We start from the raw sequence: 20,987 nt of genomic DNA, 5'->3' as shown, positions 1-20,987 counted from the left end.
TTGGCAATATATTTGTTGTAAGTTGTGATATCGATTCCGTTCTTATCTAACAATTGTCCAATACACATTACCGAAGGCTGTGCCCCTCCTGGAAAAAACAATTCTGTCTACGGATTTATCTTGAAGGAGATATCGAAAGTACTATATAAGATACAGAATAAGGATTTTGATAATTTTTATTGCAAATTTGATTCGCAAAGATATATGTTTACGGCACAATGAAACTCTGACAGAATACAAATTCATTCATGGCTACTGTTTTCTCCAATTTAATAGTGCTCCATCTCATGTCCGCTTGGTTGGGTGTATGGGATGGTCCAGATGGGACATGTCCGGTGGGCTTTTCTCGAACTGGGCTATGAGCCCAATCGCCTCCTCCGTGGTGGCCCACAGCTGGGCGTTCTCCTTCTTGAAGGTGGAGTACCACGTGGCGACACGTGGATAGGGGCTGAGGTCGAAGGCAACAGCTTCAGCACACATCATTCCAGTGGCCAGGTGGAAGTCAGCAATGGTCACGTTGTCTGAAACGAAAGATTGATTGGTTTTATTTTGATTTTCTGCCACTTATGCCTAATAGCAACGATGAGGATAAATGGCGGTAAGATGAGAGCGACGAAGGGACAGTCACAAACATATATGGATAGGACATAACATAATCATTAGTCCAGACCACTAGAGTACGTAGGATCTTTTTTTTCTGTGGGGGTGGCTTGAATTGTAACGGTGGATATTCTAGGGGCTGGCCGTTACACACTATAACATACAGTAAAACCTCGTTAATCCGGATTAATGGGGGGGATAAGTTGACCGGTTTAACGAAAGTCCGGATTAACTGAAATAGCCTAAAAGAACAGTAGAAAGTGCATTAAAACTCCATTTATAGCAACAAAACACGTTTATTATGGTGTATTTAAAGGGCATAGGCCTAAATACAATATACAGTACAGTACAAAGTCTGCGGGAAACAGAATTTCATCAGTGGTTGACAGCCTTTTCTTTGGGAAGTTCTCTTGTTGACTTCTAGCCACATTTAAAGCCTTGCATTCTGCTTTTTTTTTGGCCTTTTGCCAGTCCGGATTAAGCGAAGTCCGGATTAACGAGGTTGTACTGTATTTATTAATTACCAGTTTTAACCTTCGATTTAAAAGTCATTCAAAGACAAGAATAGTAGTCGGGGTCATTTTAAGAAGGGTTTTTATTTGCCACTTTAGTTTTTACGAGTTATGTTTTTATTTGAAAATTTGATTTTCTCCAAATATTGGGAGGGACTGTAGCTCCTTCACCTCCCCTTGCGCCTGTGTGCACCAATGGTGCAAACGCCAGTCTCTCGTTTGTCTGCAAAATGCACGGTGAGAGAGATTGGCATTTTGGCATGGGCGTCGGGAGGGGGGGGGGGGAGTCGAACGGGTCCGTCGACCCCCCTTGGAAATTTGGATTTTTATTGTTCATAACATAAACAAAGTTATTTTAATTAGTACTCAAGCAGAATAAAAAAGTTAAAACTGCATTAGATAAAAAAATAGTGTAAAACGCAGGAACCAGGTTGTATTTGCATCATCTTTAATTTAATCAAGATAATAAATGGTTCCTCAGTTCCTACAATTCCAAAACGTATAGTTTTATGTTAGAGATCACACAACATGAACTTTATGAATAAAATTTCCCCTTACTTTTGAAGTATCTTTTTAACAAGATGTGTAAATTTAATAATAAAATACCATAACTATGAATTTCATGACATTAACTGTATCACATGTAAAATATAATGGAATACAGTTGTGTTGAATATTCATGAGGCCGAGTAGTAAATCTTCCCATTTATATAATAATAATAATGATAAATTTGAAATACACTCGGTTAATTTTAATATTTTGTAATAGTTATTATTGTAAAACAACAATCACAACCGTGGTAATTATTATTAGTAGTAGTATTAGTATTATTATTATTTCTACCAATCAAGTTTTGACCCCCCACTTCAAAACGTTCTGGCGACACCCTTGCATTTGGGTGTGTTCACCTTACACTCCTAAAACGAAATAATTTTTATAAATGTTCAATAAAAATCAATGTAATAAAACCAAAATTGTTAATATTTAACAATGTGTTTGGATTGTGTATTTTATTATTATTATTATTATTATTATTATTTTTATGCAGTGCTCGAAGTGGAAATTCTTAGGTTTATGGGGTGGGTGTATCTAGATTCTTGGAGCTAACTCGGGGCATCTATATTTTTACATGGAGACAATGAGACAGCTGGGAGGGCGGGGGTTTCATCCCCCTCTATTTTGACCACCGCTTCATGCATATTTTCTTTCTTTCAGACTACATTTCTATCATCTCAATTTTCGGAAAACCACCAGCGCCAGACTGGCAATTTGGCAGTTCCGTCAAATTGTGACCCAATTTCGGATGATACATAAAAGTCAGGCACTGTTCAAAAACTAATTTACGGTAACAGTTTCATACATCGGAGACCCATTTCTTGAATTTTACACAAGAAACTACTTACGGAAATGAGTTTCTCCAAAGTTTACAACTTTCGTCGAGGTATTTTCTTTCATCTGGAATATATTTGACCGGGAAATCATGAATTTTTCAAGACAAATATCACAGCGACGCACAATTGCCGTTGCTTTCATTTGCTTGCTCTACGACAACCGGATGCTGCGTACGTTTGATGACGTCAGCCCCTGTCAGTGTTTCAACCCCCGTTTTTTTTTTACTATGCTTGCCTAACCCAACCAAACCTAACCTAACCTTATCGGAGATGGTTTGTGGGGCTATCCGTGAATGGTTCGTGGGGATATCCGTGAATGGTTCGTGGGGCTATCCGTCAGCTACCCGTGCATAATGTATAATTTCCACCGGTGACGAACACGATAGTAGGTATTTTTCGGTGAAGAAGGTTGAAACACTGCATAACCACAACGTGAGTCAAGATGTGCCCACCATACTGTGTGTTCCGGAAGCGAAGAAAGGAATAAAAAAAAGCACTCGGAATGTGAAAAATTGCGTTTGTTTTCGTGTAAAAAGCATAATGGCACCTCGAACTATGTTCCGCAATACACAATTGGTAAGTACGAACCATATGAAACACAAAATATGCGATTTTAATGTGTCTCCGATCTATGAAACGGTTACCCTAATTTACTTTGACGATTTTGCGTAGTGCAACACTACTGCAGAGCATCATTGACAGTCAACCTCGCCTGAGTGATAGTTCCACCCAAGAGGGCAGACTACTTGAACTAAAGATGAACATGATGACAGGTGCCGCGTTATTTCCGCTGTGTACATATATCCAGGGTTTACTTGATTGTTTTCCCTGACTGAAACTGAAATGTTACCCAAATCGAGAGCGTCAAACCCGCCGCGTGCAGAAAAAAGCTTTCTAAACTTGTAAAAACAAAGGTTCGAGAAAGCTGGCGGCCCTGTTTATCTAAATGCTATATGCTGACTATTTTACATCGCTTAGTTTTTGAGAATTTTCATGGATATAGGAAAATATTCCGTTCCGCCATATTTGTGTATCACATTCGTCTGTCCCAAACTCAGAAAACTTGTCCGACATTATTTTGTGCTCATCTCTACCTGATGCTTAGTTTGATAGTCCAATTAATAGTGTTTTCTAGGTTTATCTAGAACTTCTATAAGTTAAAGTCCATTTTACACGAGGTGGTGGATGGATGGGGAGACAATCAATAGATACATTAATTCAAGTAGAGCTAAGTGTCAGTCATTGATGTATGGTACAGTGGGTTCCACTAGTATTGCTCGGCAAATTGTCCATGACTATTTTCATTAATTTTTCTCTTACATGTGTTTTTAAGCGATGGATTTTTATGTATGGTCAAATAAAGTGCACGAACATAGTGATGGACAATGGACATTTCCACTCAATTTTTTTTACAACAATTTTAAAAACTACACCCTGGAAAAATGACCCCTGCAAGTTCTCGCGTTTCTCTGCGTCCAGTTTAAGGGAGAAACGAGACTTCCAAAGTTGCGAGGCTAGCATTGCGCTGAAAACACGCCGCCGCCATGTTAATACGTCACGCCTTAGAGAGAGCTCGTTTGTCGTCTGCTTCGAGCGTCCAGTTCCGGATGGGTAGCCCACGGTGAGCGAACACGTGCAACAGTTTTACAAATCTGTACCGATTTAAATAATGGAAGAAGGAGCGATAGGAGAAAGGAAAGCTATGCTTTGTAATGATCATTCTTCTATGAAATATCCGTGCTGCTCACGTGCAAGATTAATGAAAGGGTTCAGCTGCGTGTGTGTTCTCAGGCAATGTGAAAAATATTGCTTATAAAATTGGTTGCTGACACGACACTCAAAAATATTTTTTAAACTTATATTTATCGATATTTACCGTAACCTATGTAGTGCAAAATAGGAATTTTCACATTCTTAACTTTATTTATAAAGCCTATTTAACTTTCTTTTCCATAAAGCAATTTCAGTTTGTGTTCCATTTCTGTTGCGCAAATTATGATCAAACATTTTTGTGCAGATAAGAGAAAACACACTGAGAAGATTACATTAGTTGCACAATACATATCTATACTTAGTTTATGTATAATTATTACAAGGAAATAATGTGTATAACCATGGACGTATTTAAGGGGGATTCAACGGGTCCAACCCCTCTCTTTTTTTGGTTCACTAAAATTACCAGTTTCCTTGTTCTATCCGCTTGTTCATAAAAAATTCCTTCGGACTTATTTCATTCTCTTAAATTAGAGACGTATAGGACGGGATACGGATGGGAAGGAAATTTCGTAATTCCACTCACCAGATGGGACTGCAGACCAATATCTGTAATTTCCTGATAGTTTCGGAATTTCTGCGATAAGAAACTGCATTGAGACTATCAAATCAGTTATTTTTTCCCCCTCGAATCATATTAAAAAAATTTGGTTCTTAAAATCGTAGTGACACAAGATGAACAGAAAAGTATCAATACTTCGTGACTACAAACACACAACTTTGTCGAGTCCAACATCCCCTCCCCCCATGCTCCCCAACAAGCTTCCGGCCAGCAGTGTCCTGGATTTTCACTTACGAAATAAAGCAACCCTAATCATGCCAAAAGTTGATCCATCCCTATCCCCCGTGAACTATATATACGCCCATGTGTATAACAATATCCCATACTGAAATGGTGCGATATAATTATTTTGAATTTTGTACTGTGAAAAAAGCCGCCTCATCTCGTTACCCGAACGCATTAATTGGTTGGTTCACAACTTCACCACTAAGGATCATATCGAGACGAGACATGGCAGCCTTGGTCTCGTTCTCGTTGAGAGTTGTAAATGTCTGTCTTGTGTTTATTTGTAAATGTCTCATTGACAGTCTCGTCTCAATTTATAAACATCCGTCTCGGTTTGGGAGGGCAATTCTCGTTCTCGTCTCAAGTCTAGAAAAATATAGAATTAACAACGTATGCAGAGGCTTATCATTATAAATACAAAGAAAACCTTTCTTAATATTTTTTTTATTATTATTATTTTTTTTTTTGACTCCTCGTTTCGACGGTACAGCCCTCGAAAACTAAATATTATTTTGCTTATATATGCAAACCAAACTGCAGATTCAGAATTACCAGGAATGAACTGGCGTTGTAATTATTATATCGTACACAAAATTCATGATTTATCTGAGGAAGTCGCATGTTCCAGGTTTGACTCTCGACCTGGGCATGACTGTTTCCTTGTGAGTGACATTTCATTGAACTGGAAATTGTTACATGGGAGGATGTTTGCTCGAGACTTTGGGGACAGCTAGGGGGATGCTTCTATTGTTAATGTTAGTGTTGCTTACGAGACGAGGCATGTTCCGTCTCGTCTCATAAAAGGAGATGGGACAGAAGAAAAAGTTCGTCTCTTAGCATGGCAGGTTGGGTGGGTAGTGTGTGTGGGAGGGGAAGGGGGATGTACTCCTGCACCCCGACTTCGAATACAGCTTGTAGTTATTCATCTTCATTGTAACGATTATCCAAAAGTGGGAAGAAATGTGATGTTAGAGATGATAATTAATAAATAAATTATAATAAATTAACCATGCGTTCTCATCGTTGCGGTTAAACAAAGTGAACGGAAAAGCGACGTAAAAGTAGGCTAAATACAAAAATTTGCAATATATATATTAACTGAAGAAAACTGTCATTTACTGCAGGAAATTGAAAAACTCACCGCACCTTTTTATACCGTATCACCTCTTATATTGCAGAAATTGGCGTGTAAACCAGTGTGTTCTAAAAGTATTATCTTAAAATTTGTGAAGAAAATATTATGACGAAAATAACTGTAATTCCAGAAAAGGCATTCCTATAATATTAAGTTCTTGCCAGTCAGAACTAACCTATGTATTCGCAATGAGCAAGGCTGTTCACGTGTTCAGCCATTGACTGTTACAAGGTTTGCTTTGTCACCCTAATGGGAAAACCCTCTACCGAGTGGCTGAATTATAGTAAATACTACCATAGATGATACTACTATACTGCTAGGGCATAATTCATCTCCAAGAAATGGAGCACAGATTTTTGCACTGGAAGTTGTAAGATACTTGTTTTACACAGTAGCAAGTGAATTTTCTGTCGCTTCCGTGGCTCATGCTAAGTTGACGGGACGAGCAGAAGCCCCGCCTGCACGCATTTCTAAGTGATGACGTCAGAGGACCTCCTGTCTGTGGAGAGGACGTTTTCAAATCCGTGACGTAGGAGGTGAATTTCAGCGGTGTTTGAAGGCGTGTTTCTCGAAAACCGAAACAAATATCGCCGAGATATTTTGCACATCTCATGTTTGTGTCATTATCTGTAAAATGAATGGATTTAAAACGTTTTTCATGTCAAAGTGGAAATGTCCATTTGCACGGCAATACTCATGGATCCCACTGTACATTCAGTATAATTTCAGTTCAAATAGAAACTACATTACACTTTGAAAATATAAAGTTGAAATGGAAACGTAAGTCTATTTATCCTTTCCGTATTCTGATGTGGGATGAGTTAATAAGATACCAGAACAGAATTCCCCCCCCCCTCCCCCAGCCAGTTTCCGACAACTACCATGAAATATCTAATGTGAGAAGAAATGAAAGAAAGGCGAAGCAAGAAAGACATAATTAATATAATAAAATAATAAATAAATAATAAAAGAGCTTTATGGAAATTCACAAAGATGGGTTAATGAATGTGATGTGGAATGAGTTTCGTTCTTTCAGACATCTTCATCGCGTGACCAGAGTTGGTTATATTAGCTCAACAAAGTAAAACGTTACTGTGACATTTACTTTGCTTCCAAAAGTAACGCATAGCTGTTACTTTTACATACACTAATGACGTTTAACTGTTTACACGAGGGTTGCACAGTAGGTTTGGCAACCTGCAGTCTCTCCGAATCACGTTTGTTTGGTGCAGCGAGTGGTGTTCGGCACCTTGGGACACGAAAGTAAACTATGGCAGCCGAACACAATTGAACCGATCTCTTATTGGTCCTTTCCCAGCCGCCAGTGGAGATGGCGCCAGGTATAGCCTGTCTGAGCCTAAAAGTGGACTTAAACATGCTTTTTCTCTTACCTCCAGCTGCATATTTCTTTCCCTGTCTGTCTAGGATTGTGTCAAACACATTGAGTGCCAATTGCATCCTCTTCAATCCATCAGGGGTTCTTTTATAAGCGTAGAATATGGGAGCCATCTGCAAATAAATATAACAAGAATCAAATAGTGCACTTTTATTAAGGTGAAATATAATATGTTACAAAATATAATTCTATTATTATATACAATTAAATGATCTTTTAACTACAGGGTGAGGCAAAATTCCGGCACCACCCTTATAATTTGAAAACGACTTGACGGAGGGCGATGAAATTTCGGATATGGGTAATTTGGGGTGGGGGCACACTAGATGGGCCTAGTGTGTATCGTGGCGACCATCTTAAAAGTCGCCATCTTGGAATTACATCCAGATTTTCAAATGGGAAGGGGATCATGTAGCATATCATTTTATATGTGCGTTTTCTCAGAAATAAGCATATGCAGTTATTTTTCCCTCACCGTGTAGATTATATCGTAGTCGTAGCAATACAGAAAAATGTAGATTATGTGTTGTACATCGAAACGTAGAGTAAACGAATAAACTGTATCCACTACAGAAACAAAAAAAGTTTTATTAATAATATTATTTGTTTAATCAAAACGTAGACGATAAACATTTGTTCGAAAAAATAATTGAAAAACTTACTGTCGGTAACTTCCTTTACAGATTACATCTACGGGATATTAAAACTTTTTTTCAAGTCTTCAGCGTTAACCACAACTCACGCTCTGTACACTTACCACATACATTCCTATGTTCTGGTAGAGTGTGGTCACATTGAACATCAGCCTGTGGTTAACGATTGCTCTCTTCTGAGGGTCACGTGGGTATAAAGAGTCGTCCTTTCCATACTTGTCAACCAGATATTGTATGATGGCCACACTGAAATAAAAGAAGATGCTTCAAGAATTTGTTGACCAACATGTCAAATTTAAACACTATTTCTTCAGACAAGAGCAATGACGGCAATAGAGTTTTTGGTGCAGGTGGGTCTCCGGATGGCTGTCGAAGGTTTGGATGGTCAGATCATCAAATACAAATATGTTTAATATACCGGGTGGCCAGCAGGGGCGGCGCGAGAAATTTTTGACCGGGTGGGCAGAAGCTGTATATTGATAGATTAGGGTGGGCAGGCATAAATGTATATATATATATATATATATATATATATGCAGTGGTAACGCGTCTGACTACCATGCTCAAGGTCCCGGGTTCGATCCCCGGTCGGTTCAAATCCGGGAACTTTTCTAACGTTGGAAGCGGTCCCGGCGCCCACCCAGCGTCGAATAACATGGGTACCTGGGGGAAACCCTTGGGGGTAAAGGCGGTCAGGGGCGTGATGCTGATCACATCACCCGCACTCACGACCGGATCAAGAAAGTGTGGGGCGTTAACCCCACACCCTCTATACGCCTTCATGGCGTGGTGCTAAGCACAGGGGAGCACTTTACTTTTATATATATATGCATGAAAGACACATATATGTACGACATACATGCATATGTATCCCCTTCTCTCTTATACTCCCGATTTCCATTCACCTCTTTTCCCTTTCCTTTTCATATTTTCTGTTTTACTCCCTAAAGGTTCTTTCTTTCCCAGCTTGTTACCTTTTTATCCGTTTCACTTTCTCTCGTTCCATTCTTCAAATGTTTCTCTTAACTGCCATGCACACACACATCACATGTATGTGCGTGTCTGTTCGATGCCTCCCCTCTTTCTACATAATCTATTCTCGCATCTTGATCCACTTCCTTGTCTCCGATAGACACAATTATTTCAAGAAGTGTTTGTGTGCGCGTGGCCATACATTCTAATCACATTCATTCCTTCATGTCAATGTAGTGAAAGAAATGTGAATTGGTTGCGTCACATTTTGTCCTTCAAGTGCAAAAATATAAGGCACATACCTACTCTACTTTATATATTAGGCGACAGTGATAGAAATTGTGATGGTAGACAGTGGTGAAGGATTAAATTACTTTTTCGTGATTTAAATGCATGTTCCTCTTTATATTATTTTCATCATATGAGTTTTTGACTGAAAATTGGGGGTTAATGATCACTTTTCTTGGATTACAAGGGTATTAGAACTGACAAATGTATCTGAATGTTTGCAGTAACGGCTATCGGGTGCCAAAACTTGGGGGCTAGGACAGTTTACTGTTTTGCTAGAATAGTCTTAGCATTAAGAGACCATAGTGCGGGTGCAACAAGTGGCAAAATGTAGCGGGGCTGGGGTGGAATCCCCGCTCGCTCCTAATAATCGCCGCCACTGGATATTTGGATTAAAATTAATGTCTTATTGGGAATGTAAACACACACACACACGAAAAAACAAATCCTTTGTTCATTCTGCATAGAGTATACCCAAGCTTATGAAAGGCTATTTTGACAAAATATCGCCCAAAAGTAATAATCAAGTAACATTGAAAAATCTGTTAACTAAGTTGTTATTCGTTTTCTGAAGTAAGTCTTCATTACTCATGCGGGAGAAGAAGTGCCGGATCTACACATCTTGCCCCCCCCCCCCACCCCGCAAAATATTACGAAAGACCCCTCTACCTACCTACCTTTACACAATAAGGGGGGAACCCCCGAATACAACCAAACCTCCACCCGTATGCATTCGAGGGCATACGCTTGTCCCAGTGCCTCTGCAATAAACTGGGACGTCTTTTGCTCGAATTACGGTTCCCCCGTTATCGTTGTGCACTACTATTTTATTGATAATTGCAGATACATCAGACTGAAAATAAAAAGAAAACAATACAAGGTTAATAACATAGTTAATAAATTGAGTTACATTACATTACATTTGTAGACAGTACAATACTATACATTTTTTCCACGTGAATAAGTATCTTCCGTTACATATTGTTTGTATTACAATTTTTGGTGATATGCTGTAATGTGTGGTGATCTAGCATGTACCGGATCCCGGGCTCCAGGATCTGTGAGTGAGAAGTTTTTGGAGCTCGCACGCCCTATACATTACATATATTGTTTATTGATGCATCTTGCATCAGGAGCCGGCAACCGAGAGCGGGTGAGCTCTTGGTTTAAGACCATTTATTTTTACGTTTTGCAATTACTGTTGTCAAAGAATGCTCCACCCCAGAGGCTAGGTGTTCCGCTGTCGGTGTCCAGCCCCCATCTGTACAAAAGTTTGGGATTTGGAGTTGGTAAGAGTGATTATAGCGCGCGCGAGTTTCCTTAGAACGGGTATGTGTGGTTTCTTAATGCTTTGAGATAAAAATTGTATATGAGATAATAATAGATATAAAAATTTAAAAGAACATAATAAAATAGAAGAAGAAGAAAATATATTAAAATATATTAAACACTGGAGCTCCAGCGTAGTGAAAACATGGTGCTGAAAGTGTAGATATATGGTGATGATATGAAACTGAAATATAAGCCACTGGTGTACCAGTGCAGGGATAAAATGTGTAAAGTGCACTTTAGCATGGCAATTTAAAGATATGTGTTATGTTTGCGTCTGATGAGGATATTTATATGAGTTAGAGGATTAATTTACATGTTTGATGTTCTGGATGCAGCCACCCTTATAAGGTAGTCTTCATTTTTCTCACCAGGCATTCTGATTGGACGAATTCTCCTACGCTCCTCGGCTTCCTGCCTTCCCAATGAGACAGCGAAGAATCTTCTTCTAGAAGCATTTTCCGGGGCTTCCTCCACTTCTTACACTTCGTCTTCTTCTGCTTCCTGTTCGTCCAGCCGAGCCGGTGCGGGAGGCACATTCCTGGTGTGTGAATTCCTTGCCGGTTGAAACCTGATTTTCCTTACTTCTTCATTGTGTCTTGCCGGGATGGGCGCTTCCGGTTGGGGATTTTGGAGCCGAGTATTAAATTTTCTTTGTTCTTCTAATGATACTGCATTCGCCAGGGCTCTAAGCTTGTCCAACTGCTGAGGACATAAGAGTGTTTTGACGTCAGTGGTTGGTAGTTCCCGTCTTAGTCGTTTGATCTCTTCACCAGCTGCCTGGCAGAAGAAGACTTTGTGTTCTGGCGTATCTCTTATCACACCACATGCGCTGCACGCAGGTGTGGGTCTGCTGCCTATTCGGCAGAGATGCGTACCATATGGGCCATGGCCTGTCAGAAGATGTACGAGTCCTCTTGAATATTGATTGCTGGCTAGTTTATTGTATCTGATGTTTTGCACAAAGCTATATACTCTTCTTCCATTCTCAGCAGTTTCCCACTCCATTTGCCATTCATTTGTCAATCTTGCTCTTATATCGTGTAGGGTAGGGAGGAAGATTCCAACACATTTCGTCAATTCCTGTTCATCTCCTTTCCTGAACTGGTATTTGGCTGCTCGCCATCTCACTTCCTTGTCTAGTGGTATGTTACCAGTTACGGCAAGGAGCGCCTCCGTGGAGGTCGTGCCAAATGCTCCCGTCACTCTCAGGAGTATTCTCCTTTGTGAGGATCGAAGTACCCTAACATTCTTCTTATTTTTGAGTCCACCCACCCAGACCGAGGACGCATATGTGGTAATCTGTTCATATATGGACTTTATGTATGTATCCATGATGCCTGGTGGCAGGTTATAGTTTTGGGCTGCCAGTCTCGTTAACTTGCTCATGGTATTTTCGCCTTTTTGGGTAATTTTTCGAATGTGAGCCCCAAATCTCATCCCTTCCTCCAGTGTCACACCCAAGTATTCAAATTCTTTTGTCCTTTTCACTGTTGAGCCAGATATTTTAATGCTAGGATTCCTCTTATGACTTAGATGTCCTTTGGCAATAAGGTATTTCGTCTTAGAGGACGAGAGTTCTAATTTTGCGCCTCTGCACCACTCTGCCAACGTTCTCAATGCTTGATTTGCTTTATTCTCGATTTGAGCTCTCGAGTTGCCCGAACACACCACCGCTACATCATCGGCATAAGCAATAACTTGGTCAATGTTTTCGTCATTTTCTAGCGCTCGAAGACAGGGTTCAAGGTTTACATTCCATAGATGCGGGCCCAATACCGAGCCCTGTGGACAGCCCTTTGTAGTTATTTTTAATACCTTTACTCCATTTAAGTCGAGGTGAACTCGTCTGTCTTTGAAGTAATTTTCCAACAATCTGAGGAGTGTAACCGGGCAGTTTATTTTCCTGAGGGTGTAGAAGAGGTGGGGCCACCACAAATTGTCGAAGGCCCCGCTAATGTCCGCGAAAACGATTACGACGAGCTTCGTTTCTGATTTTTCCACAACTTGTTTTAGCTTATTTATAGCGTCCTCCGTAGAACGACCCTTTGTAAAGCCATACTGGTTGTCATTTTTTCCTACCATGACGAGGAATTCCTGCAGACGCTTGTTTATAAGTTTTTCAAAAAGCTTCCCCATAGTATTTAGCAGGCAGATGGGTCTGTACGATTTTAAGCTCGCAGCATCTTCTTTTCCTTCCTTCCTGATTACTACTAGGCGTCCCTCCTTCCATGCCCTGGGGAATTCCTTTCCTATAATACATTGGTTGAAGAGGGCTGTAATGAAAGGTAGTGTTTTTGGAAGCGTTTGCTTGATTACTCCAGCTGGTATGCCATCTGGGCCTGGCGCCTTGTTACTTTTCATTGATGTCAGCTCTCGGACAATTTCTTCAGATGTGAATGGGGCTATGGGAGTGTTGTTAGGATAGCGTCCACGTTCCCTCCTTATCGCGGCATTTTCCTCGTTGTCCGTTTGTTCTTCATCATCTGGGAGGAGTCCATGCAGCATCAGTTCCGCGGTTTCCCGTGCGTTATTGGTTAGGGTTCCATCAGATCTTTTTAAGGTTGTTGTCACCTCTCTCTGTTTAGTTTTGCTCGTGATAATTTTATACGGCAGACTCCATTTATCCTTATTAAGATATCTATTTACAAAATTATGCCACCTTTTCAATTTGAAGCTTTTCAACTCTTCTGCATATTTAGACTTTGCTCTTCTATAGTCTTCTAGATAAGTTGCTCTTATGTCAGGAATGTTTGGTTTTTGGTATAGTTTTCGAGATCTGCGCATGTTGTTCCTAAGCCTTGTCAATTTGTTTGACCATGGTTTAGGAGGTCTGTCCATATCGTGCCTAGGCGTGGATGCCTCTATGGCTGCTTGAAGCTGTTTCGTGAGCAATTCTGCCAAATCATTTGCGTTATTTGCAGATCTAGAGCATTCTGGCAGATCGATGTTGTTTAGCAGAGCAGTCTTGTCCGTTTTTGCCCAGTTGTAGGTAGGTGGTCTAATCGTGTGGGTTTTTGGAGCACCTTCCAGGTTGACATAAAACTCAATGACGTTGTGGTCACTGGTTGTTACCATGTCCAGGACTTTCCATCCCTCTATGAGAGGGCTCATGCGGTTGTTGGATAGAGTTAGATCAATATTACTGCTCGCCCCCGCTCTACCCCGGTAAGTTGGTGGGTTACCCGGTTGATTTTCTACATTTAAGTTTAATTCAGCTAGAAGGTTCATCATTTTTTCGCCATTGGAATCCATATCCCTGCCAAACCAGAGGGGTGAGGAAGAGTTGCTGTCTAGAGTCACCAGAATCTTGTTGTATGAATAGGCCCTGCAGGCTTTTCTGATGTGGTTTATATATTTGTCGATGCTGTGACTATATTGACAATAGGTGTTTATGATTGTAAAATTTTGTTTATTGTATCCTATTTCTACGCAGTTTGTGTGTGAATCAGATAACTGTTCTATTTTGAGCATATTTATGTTTATATTTAGTGCTACTATTGCAGTTTTGGCATTCTGGTTTTGGTTATAGGCTAGTGTAGCGTCCATCGGTGCATGTATCACCTTTCCGTTTAGAATGTAAGGTTCTTGTAACAACAGCAAGTCGACGTTGTTTGTTCTAGCTAAGATGAAAATCTCCTCCGTGGCCAGTTTCGCTCCATTCAGATTTACCTGCAGTATGCCTAACTTGTTTCTCGTCAATGTCTTATTACAGAGCTCCACGACGGCCAAGGCTTGGTGGCATCCTGGACAACTCTTCCATATCCCCTTGCGAAATCTTTGTAGACCTCTTCTAAGTCTAGCTTTAGGTCCCTTCGGTGAAACGTTTGTTTTAGTAAGTCGTGCAATTCATCCGGACTAACCGGGATGTTGCTGCATCTTAGGATCATCTTATCCACAGCCTCCGGGTAAGGGAATGTGATGGATTTTCCGTTATCATGTTTTAATCTAACCAGCAAACGCAGCGCAGTGATTAAATTATCCCTCTCTTCAAGCCGGCTAAGTTGTAGATCAAGTTCGAATTTACGGTATATCGTTGCTGGGTTGATGTTCGTTTTTGGGGTATCTTTGAATTCTGGTCGGGGTGGGTTCATTATGACTGGTGCGGTAAAATTTAAGTATTTTGTTTGTACTTGGAAGGGAGGAGCTTCCGGGTTTAGATTTGACCGACTTGGAGGTTCGACTAGGTCAATCAGGGAAGGAGAATGAGACGATAGATTGGGGCAGGGGCCATTCTGGAGGTCTTCATAGCTATGAGAGAAGTATGAGGTGGGGCTGAATGGGGTGTGTGAGAAAGACCAGGAGACTGGCGAGGATTGTGCAGAGTGTGAGTGCGGTGGTGTGAGTAGGACTGATTCAGGGGGAGAAAGTGAGAGTGGTGATGGCGGGGGGGATATGGATAACTGAGGGGGAATAATGAAGGCACATGGTTTCAGGCCAGGTATCGGTGTGCTAAGAATGGGTTTTTGACAGTTATAGTGAGTAGGTAACGGCGTTAGTGTGGAATGAAGAGAGAAGTTGCTGCGGGGAGGGGTGGGGGGATAAAGTAGTTCTCCGGAGATTAAGGTATTGAGGTGGAGAGGAAGATCTATTGTGAAACGGTGTTTTAGAATTTCCTGAAGTTCACCCTGTTTCCTTACTGCGTATGCCGCCGCTCTTGTCGCATTACGGCGTCGGCGGCTAGGGGTGTTCCTATTTCTCTTTCTTATTTGTTTATATTCCATAATTGGTTTTTTCTATTAATCTCTGCTGAAAGAACTTCATTGTAGGGCAATCCTTTATATCGGCGTTGCACGTTCTTTTCCTTCTCATGCAGGGTATGCATAATTTTTCTACCCTCTCCTTTCTGCATTCCTCCCTAGAGTGTCCCTCAGCTCCACATATTAAACAGTATTGCTCCCCTTTGCAGTGCTTCGCGACATGTCCATATTCCAGGCACTTGAGGCAAACCGGGACGACTAAATAGTCCTTCATTGACAAGGACAGATAGGCTAAATGTACCTTATTCATATTTAGGATAAGTTTCCTAATTACGGGATCCACCTCGTATACTCTGTGCGAGACTGGTCGTTTCCTGGGCCCGGTTTTAAACCGAAACTTGAATTTGGTCTTGAATTCATCTAGAGACATGTTCAAGTGTTCCTCGATACCATTCAGTGCATAAAATTCCTCTGTTATATTCTCCTCTTCTCTTTTGATTGGGATTTCATAAATGATCATCAGCGGGTTGCGTTTTTTAGGGAGTTCCACATTCAGTTTCTTGGATTTGAGGTTTTGATTATTCATTATTTTTTCAAGGTCCTCTCTGGTGGCGGTCTCCACAATAAGGGTTTTTGGGGTGGTTCGCATAGCTTCGATTTTTACCCTCTCACGGACTGGATTTATTGCCATAGTGAAATTATCCCATATATCACGAACCTTTTGATTATCTTGCGCTGTGATAAATACGGTATGTTTTGCTTTGCTGGTGATTTTTTGTATTTGAGCAGCTTTTTCTCCCTGCTGTGCTGGATTGGACAGTGTTTGCGCATATGTTAGCTTTTGTTGAGTTGCTACTGTTTGGGGGTTATTATTAGTTTCCAAAATACGGCACGCCGTTCTTAAAGAACGGGACTCTACTATGGCTTCTGTATGCACTTGATTCATTTTGGCCAGGATTTCCAGTAGTAGCGTCTTTTTGTCCGCCGTGATATTCTTATCTTTCGATATCACGGTAGTAATATCTAAATGTAGCCTCTGGTACATTCCCAAGTTGTATTCTGACGAGTCTGATACAATTGTGCTTATTTGGCTTCCTGGGGGGTTTGGGGTGGGAGTTAGGTGTGGTTGGGATGCAGCGGTCTGACCGGGATTTTCCTGCTGCGAAACTGTATGCTCTGGGCTATCCGACAAGTGCTTCCTCTTGGAAGGGGGTGTGCGTGCTAACCCTCCACCCCTTCTAAAGGGGTCGGTTGTTTGCTCAGAGGGATAATCCATGCTGTGGCGGTTATTGGTAGTCTTAGGGGTGGCCCCCGTGGGAGCCATCCTTCACACTGCACTTCGTTGCGTTACAAAGCAGCGTATCACTCGCGGAGAACACAAGACAGCTTTCCCGCCAAGAGCGCACGTGGAGTTTGTTGTTGTTTGACACGCGCTGCGAAACGTCAAACGATCACAACATCAAACGTGTATCACCACGTCACATCCCTTGAAGACAGGACGTGTCAAGCCTGGGTCGTCGCCCGTGTCCACGTCCCACCGCTACAGCGATTTAACTGCAACACATGCCGTCACTCTGAAGGGGGTGGTAGAGTCTCTTTTTCACTTGAAGGGGGGGTAATGGTCTTGGTGCTCGGGGGAAGGATGGGGCTCTTCGGGGGTATAAGTCCCGCCCCTTGGCAAGGGCTAGTTCTCGAGTTATCGGGTGGTAGACACAGAATGCACTTTTAGTCCTTTTAAGCCTAATCCTTGCATAAGGATAGCATGGGGGTGGTTTAACCTATGTAGAAAAGTTTGTACTCACCCGATTGCGTCGGTCGAGGTGTCTATACGTTCACTGAAATCTCCTCTTTGGGGTGGGTGCGGTCTCAGAGGTAAAACGGCTCTGGGGGGGTCACTGGAAGTGTTCCATTCTTCAAATGTTTCTCTTAACTGCCACGCACACACACATCACATGTATGTGCGTGTCTGTTCGATGCCTCCCCTCTTTCTACATAATCTATTCTCGCATCTTGATCCACTTCCTTGTCTCCGATAGACACAATTATTTCAAGAAGTGTTTGTGTGCGCGTGGCCATACATTCTAATCACATTCATTCCTTCATGTCAATGTAGTGAAAGAAATGTGAATTGGTTGCGTCACATTTTGTCCTTCAAGTGCAAAAATATAAGGCACATACCTACTCTACTTTATATATTAGGCGACAGTGATAGAAATTGTGATGGTAGACAGTGGTGAAGGATTAAATTACTTTTTCGTAATTTAAATGCATGTTCCTCTTTATATTATTTTCATCATATGAGTTTTTGACTGAAAATTGGGGGTTAATGATCACTTTTCTTGGATTACAAGGGTATTAGAACTGACAAATGTATCTGAATGTTTGCAGTAACGGCTATCGGGTGCCAAAACTTGGGGGCTAGGACAGTTTACTGTTTTGCTAGAATAGTCTTAGCATTAAGAGACCATAGTGCGGGTGCAACAAGTGGCAAAATGTAGCGGGGCTGGGAGGGAATCCCCGCTCGCTCCTAATAATCGCCGCCACTGGATATTTGGATTAAAATTAATGTCTTATTGGGAATGTAAACACACACACACACGAAAAAACAAATTCTTTGTTCATTCTGCATAGAGTATACCCAAGCTTATGAAAGGCTATTTTGACAAAATATCGCCCAAAAGTAATAATCAAGTAACATTGAAAAATCTGTTAACTAAGTTGTTATTCGTTTTCTGAAGTAAGTCTTCATTACTCATGCGGGAGAAGAAGTGCCGGATCTACACATCTTGCCCCCCCCCCCACCCCGCAAAATATTACGAAAGACCCCTCTACCTACCTACCTTTACACACACACACACACACATATATATATATATAATGTATGTGTGTGTTATTCTTGATCTCATGTTGACAAAGCCACATATAAGGAACTAAGCCCCGCGACAGGTTAAGTTTGCAGAAACTTTTCGCATATATAGACGCAAACGTGCACGCAGAATATAGTTCCGCTGCAATACTGCCGATTTTCTTACTTTCTGTGATATGAACAGCTCGGAGCCTGAGGCAAGACTGGCAAGGGAAATGCTGATCGTCATATTTGCGTGGATTAATACATAAAACCTGCTGCAAACTTAACCTGTCGCGGCACTTAGAGAGTAATTCAAAAGTCCCTTAACACCCCCTATAAAAAGTAAAGGAGTTAGGCTGGATACAATTGGTCATAATAGAAACAGCTTAGGCTTAGGGGGAACCACAAGTGTGTTCCAAACGGACGTCCGCCATATTGAATTCAATTCAAAATGTTTATATTGATGTGATATATACGTATATGACACTGTTTTCTCACACCTGGAAAATTATACATTTGTTACAATCAAGCAGTCATAACTTTTTCCTGATTAAAAATAGGTTCAAGAAACTTTCACCACTGTATTTATCGTGAAATTCTAGACTGATTTGATTCTAGTCTGACTGCCACGCGGGAAACCCTGCTTTTTTTCCCGCAAAAAAGAGCTCTAAGGCCCACCCAGCCTAAAATCAAATGGTGCGCTACCCCCACATACCCTAAATGTTCCTTGATGGCACGGTGCCATGCGCATGGAACATTACCTTTACCTGAATTTATTGTATTTGTTTCTGTACCCCTGAATAACTACGTTTATTTTTTACATACGCATGTACGAACCCTCTACCCCTCTGAGGGCCCCCAAAATGCTTACTTGTCTCCGCCCCCCCCCCCCAAACTGTGGGGTTTTGCGGCTTGTAGATTATGCACTGGGGAGAAGTGATACACGTATGATTAGGTGAACACATGCACTGAGGTAACAAATAGGTTAAATTTTGTAGAATGTCATTTTGGACACAAGGAATTCATCGAAATTGATCACTATACCCGGTAATTCATATCTTTTTCACAGACGACTTGGGTTGTATGGTGTGACCTTATCGAAAGCGCTCAAATGTCAACCTCTATCCAGCGCAGTATACCCTGGAAACTTTAATCTTGCAGGAGAACGAGTCTCTGGCACCTGGAACCACAGTCAAAATAATAATTTGCGGTGGGTTGTATTTTCAGTGTCTGCGTGTATTTGTTTTCGCCCTTCGTCACTTTCACCTAATTACCATTGAACCTCATAGTCGCCATTAGTCAAATTAGCAGAAAAGTGACTTCACATAGAACAAATCAGTCGAATCAGCAACAACTTACTCTTCCAAAAGTGGAGTTTCATTAGTTCAGGTGTAGTTAGTTGAGGTGGTAGTTTCAATTTCACAGTGTTTCATTGTTGGATCAAGGCAGCTATAACTCCGTGAACAATAACGTTGTTCTCCGAAAATCTCAAATATTTTTCTCTGGTAATGCACCCTCTTAAATGAACGCATCTTTTATGGTGGTGATATAACACGTTCCCTGCGAGTTCTTCCTGCATATTTTTTTCCCCAATGGCATAACGTTGTAGCCTTATAATGAAGAGGTTCTGCATAATGCACACTGGTTCGAACTCCACTTTAAACTGTAGTCTTAGTCCCGATTAGCCTATTTGAGCATAAAATTCGACTTAAAAACAAATAAACAAAATTTTCTTATGGATACTTTGTGACATACCCTTTCTTCTTTACTTCATCTGCATCTACAGATTCTGTTGAACTTTTCAGCTAAACCTCTAATGCTTCTAAAGTTTAAACTATTCTCATCGTCATTGATTAGTTCTCTGACGCACTCAAAACAAAGCTTTCCTTCCAATCCCTTCTTGTTTTAATTCTACGTAAGTTAACCACAAGAAAAATCGCATAATTACGTAACTGATAGGCAAAATGTATGTGTGGAACTAGGATTTCTAAATAGAATTAGCCACCCATTATCAATTCAATAATTCTGTTGCTTTATCCAAACTCACATAACTGTTACATCAAAATTAATATACCTCGGTATTGTAGTGGTTATTGTGATTCCTTCTTATTAGTATTTATTAGTAGAAGGAATACAAAGTTGTTATTTTGAATACCATGTAGATATTTCAAAATGAAATATAAAAATTGTAATGAAATAAAGAAAACCTACTTCTGCAATTTCAATGTAGACCTAATTAAAAAGTCGAAATAATTTATCGAGTTGCTGGAGGAAGCAACGCTGAGGTTTTTATTTGTTTATTATGAGATTATTTTAATCATACGCAGGTACGCAGCCCGGGATTTATATACTATGTGAAGACCCGGAGCTTACAACACCAAGACCCCACCCCAATCCCCTCCACAGTTTCAGTTATAACTTTTCGCCAAGCTACATGAGGTGGTTAGTTATATGTATTTCGACATTTTTTCATCACATCCAAACTACCTATTATTTTCTTTATGTGGTACTTTTTAAAGCAATTTTTTCCCCCAGTGAAGGCCAGGAGCTGCAGCCCTCAAGCTTACCCTAAATCCTGATCTTATTTTGACCATACCCTGCA

General features: G+C 40.8%; 1 protein-coding gene across 1 annotated transcript in view; it reads right to left on the bottom strand.

Moving 5' to 3' along the window:
• Positions 1-167: 167 nt before the first annotated feature.
• The window catches only part of LOC145997021 (glutathione S-transferase 1-like), a 33,210-nt gene continuing 12,390 nt past the window's right edge, over positions 168-20,987 (bottom strand). Inside the window, exons 4-6 of the mRNA XM_083133642.1 lie at positions 8,353-8,494; positions 7,591-7,708; positions 168-521 (exon numbers count right to left, since the gene is read on the bottom strand). Coding sequence (XP_082989768.1) covers positions 286-521; positions 7,591-7,708; positions 8,353-8,494 — 496 coding nt within the window. The 3' untranslated portion in view covers positions 168-285. The remainder of the gene's footprint in view (positions 522-7,590; positions 7,709-8,352; positions 8,495-20,987) is intronic.

This window comes from Lepisma saccharinum, chromosome 13 (assembly GCF_977018435.1).
Source record: "Lepisma saccharinum chromosome 13, izLepSacc3.1, whole genome shotgun sequence".
NCBI lineage: Eukaryota > Metazoa > Arthropoda > Insecta > Zygentoma > Lepismatidae > Lepisma > Lepisma saccharinum.
Note: the sequence above shows the minus strand (reverse complement) of the source record. Positions and strands in the feature narration are given on the sequence as shown.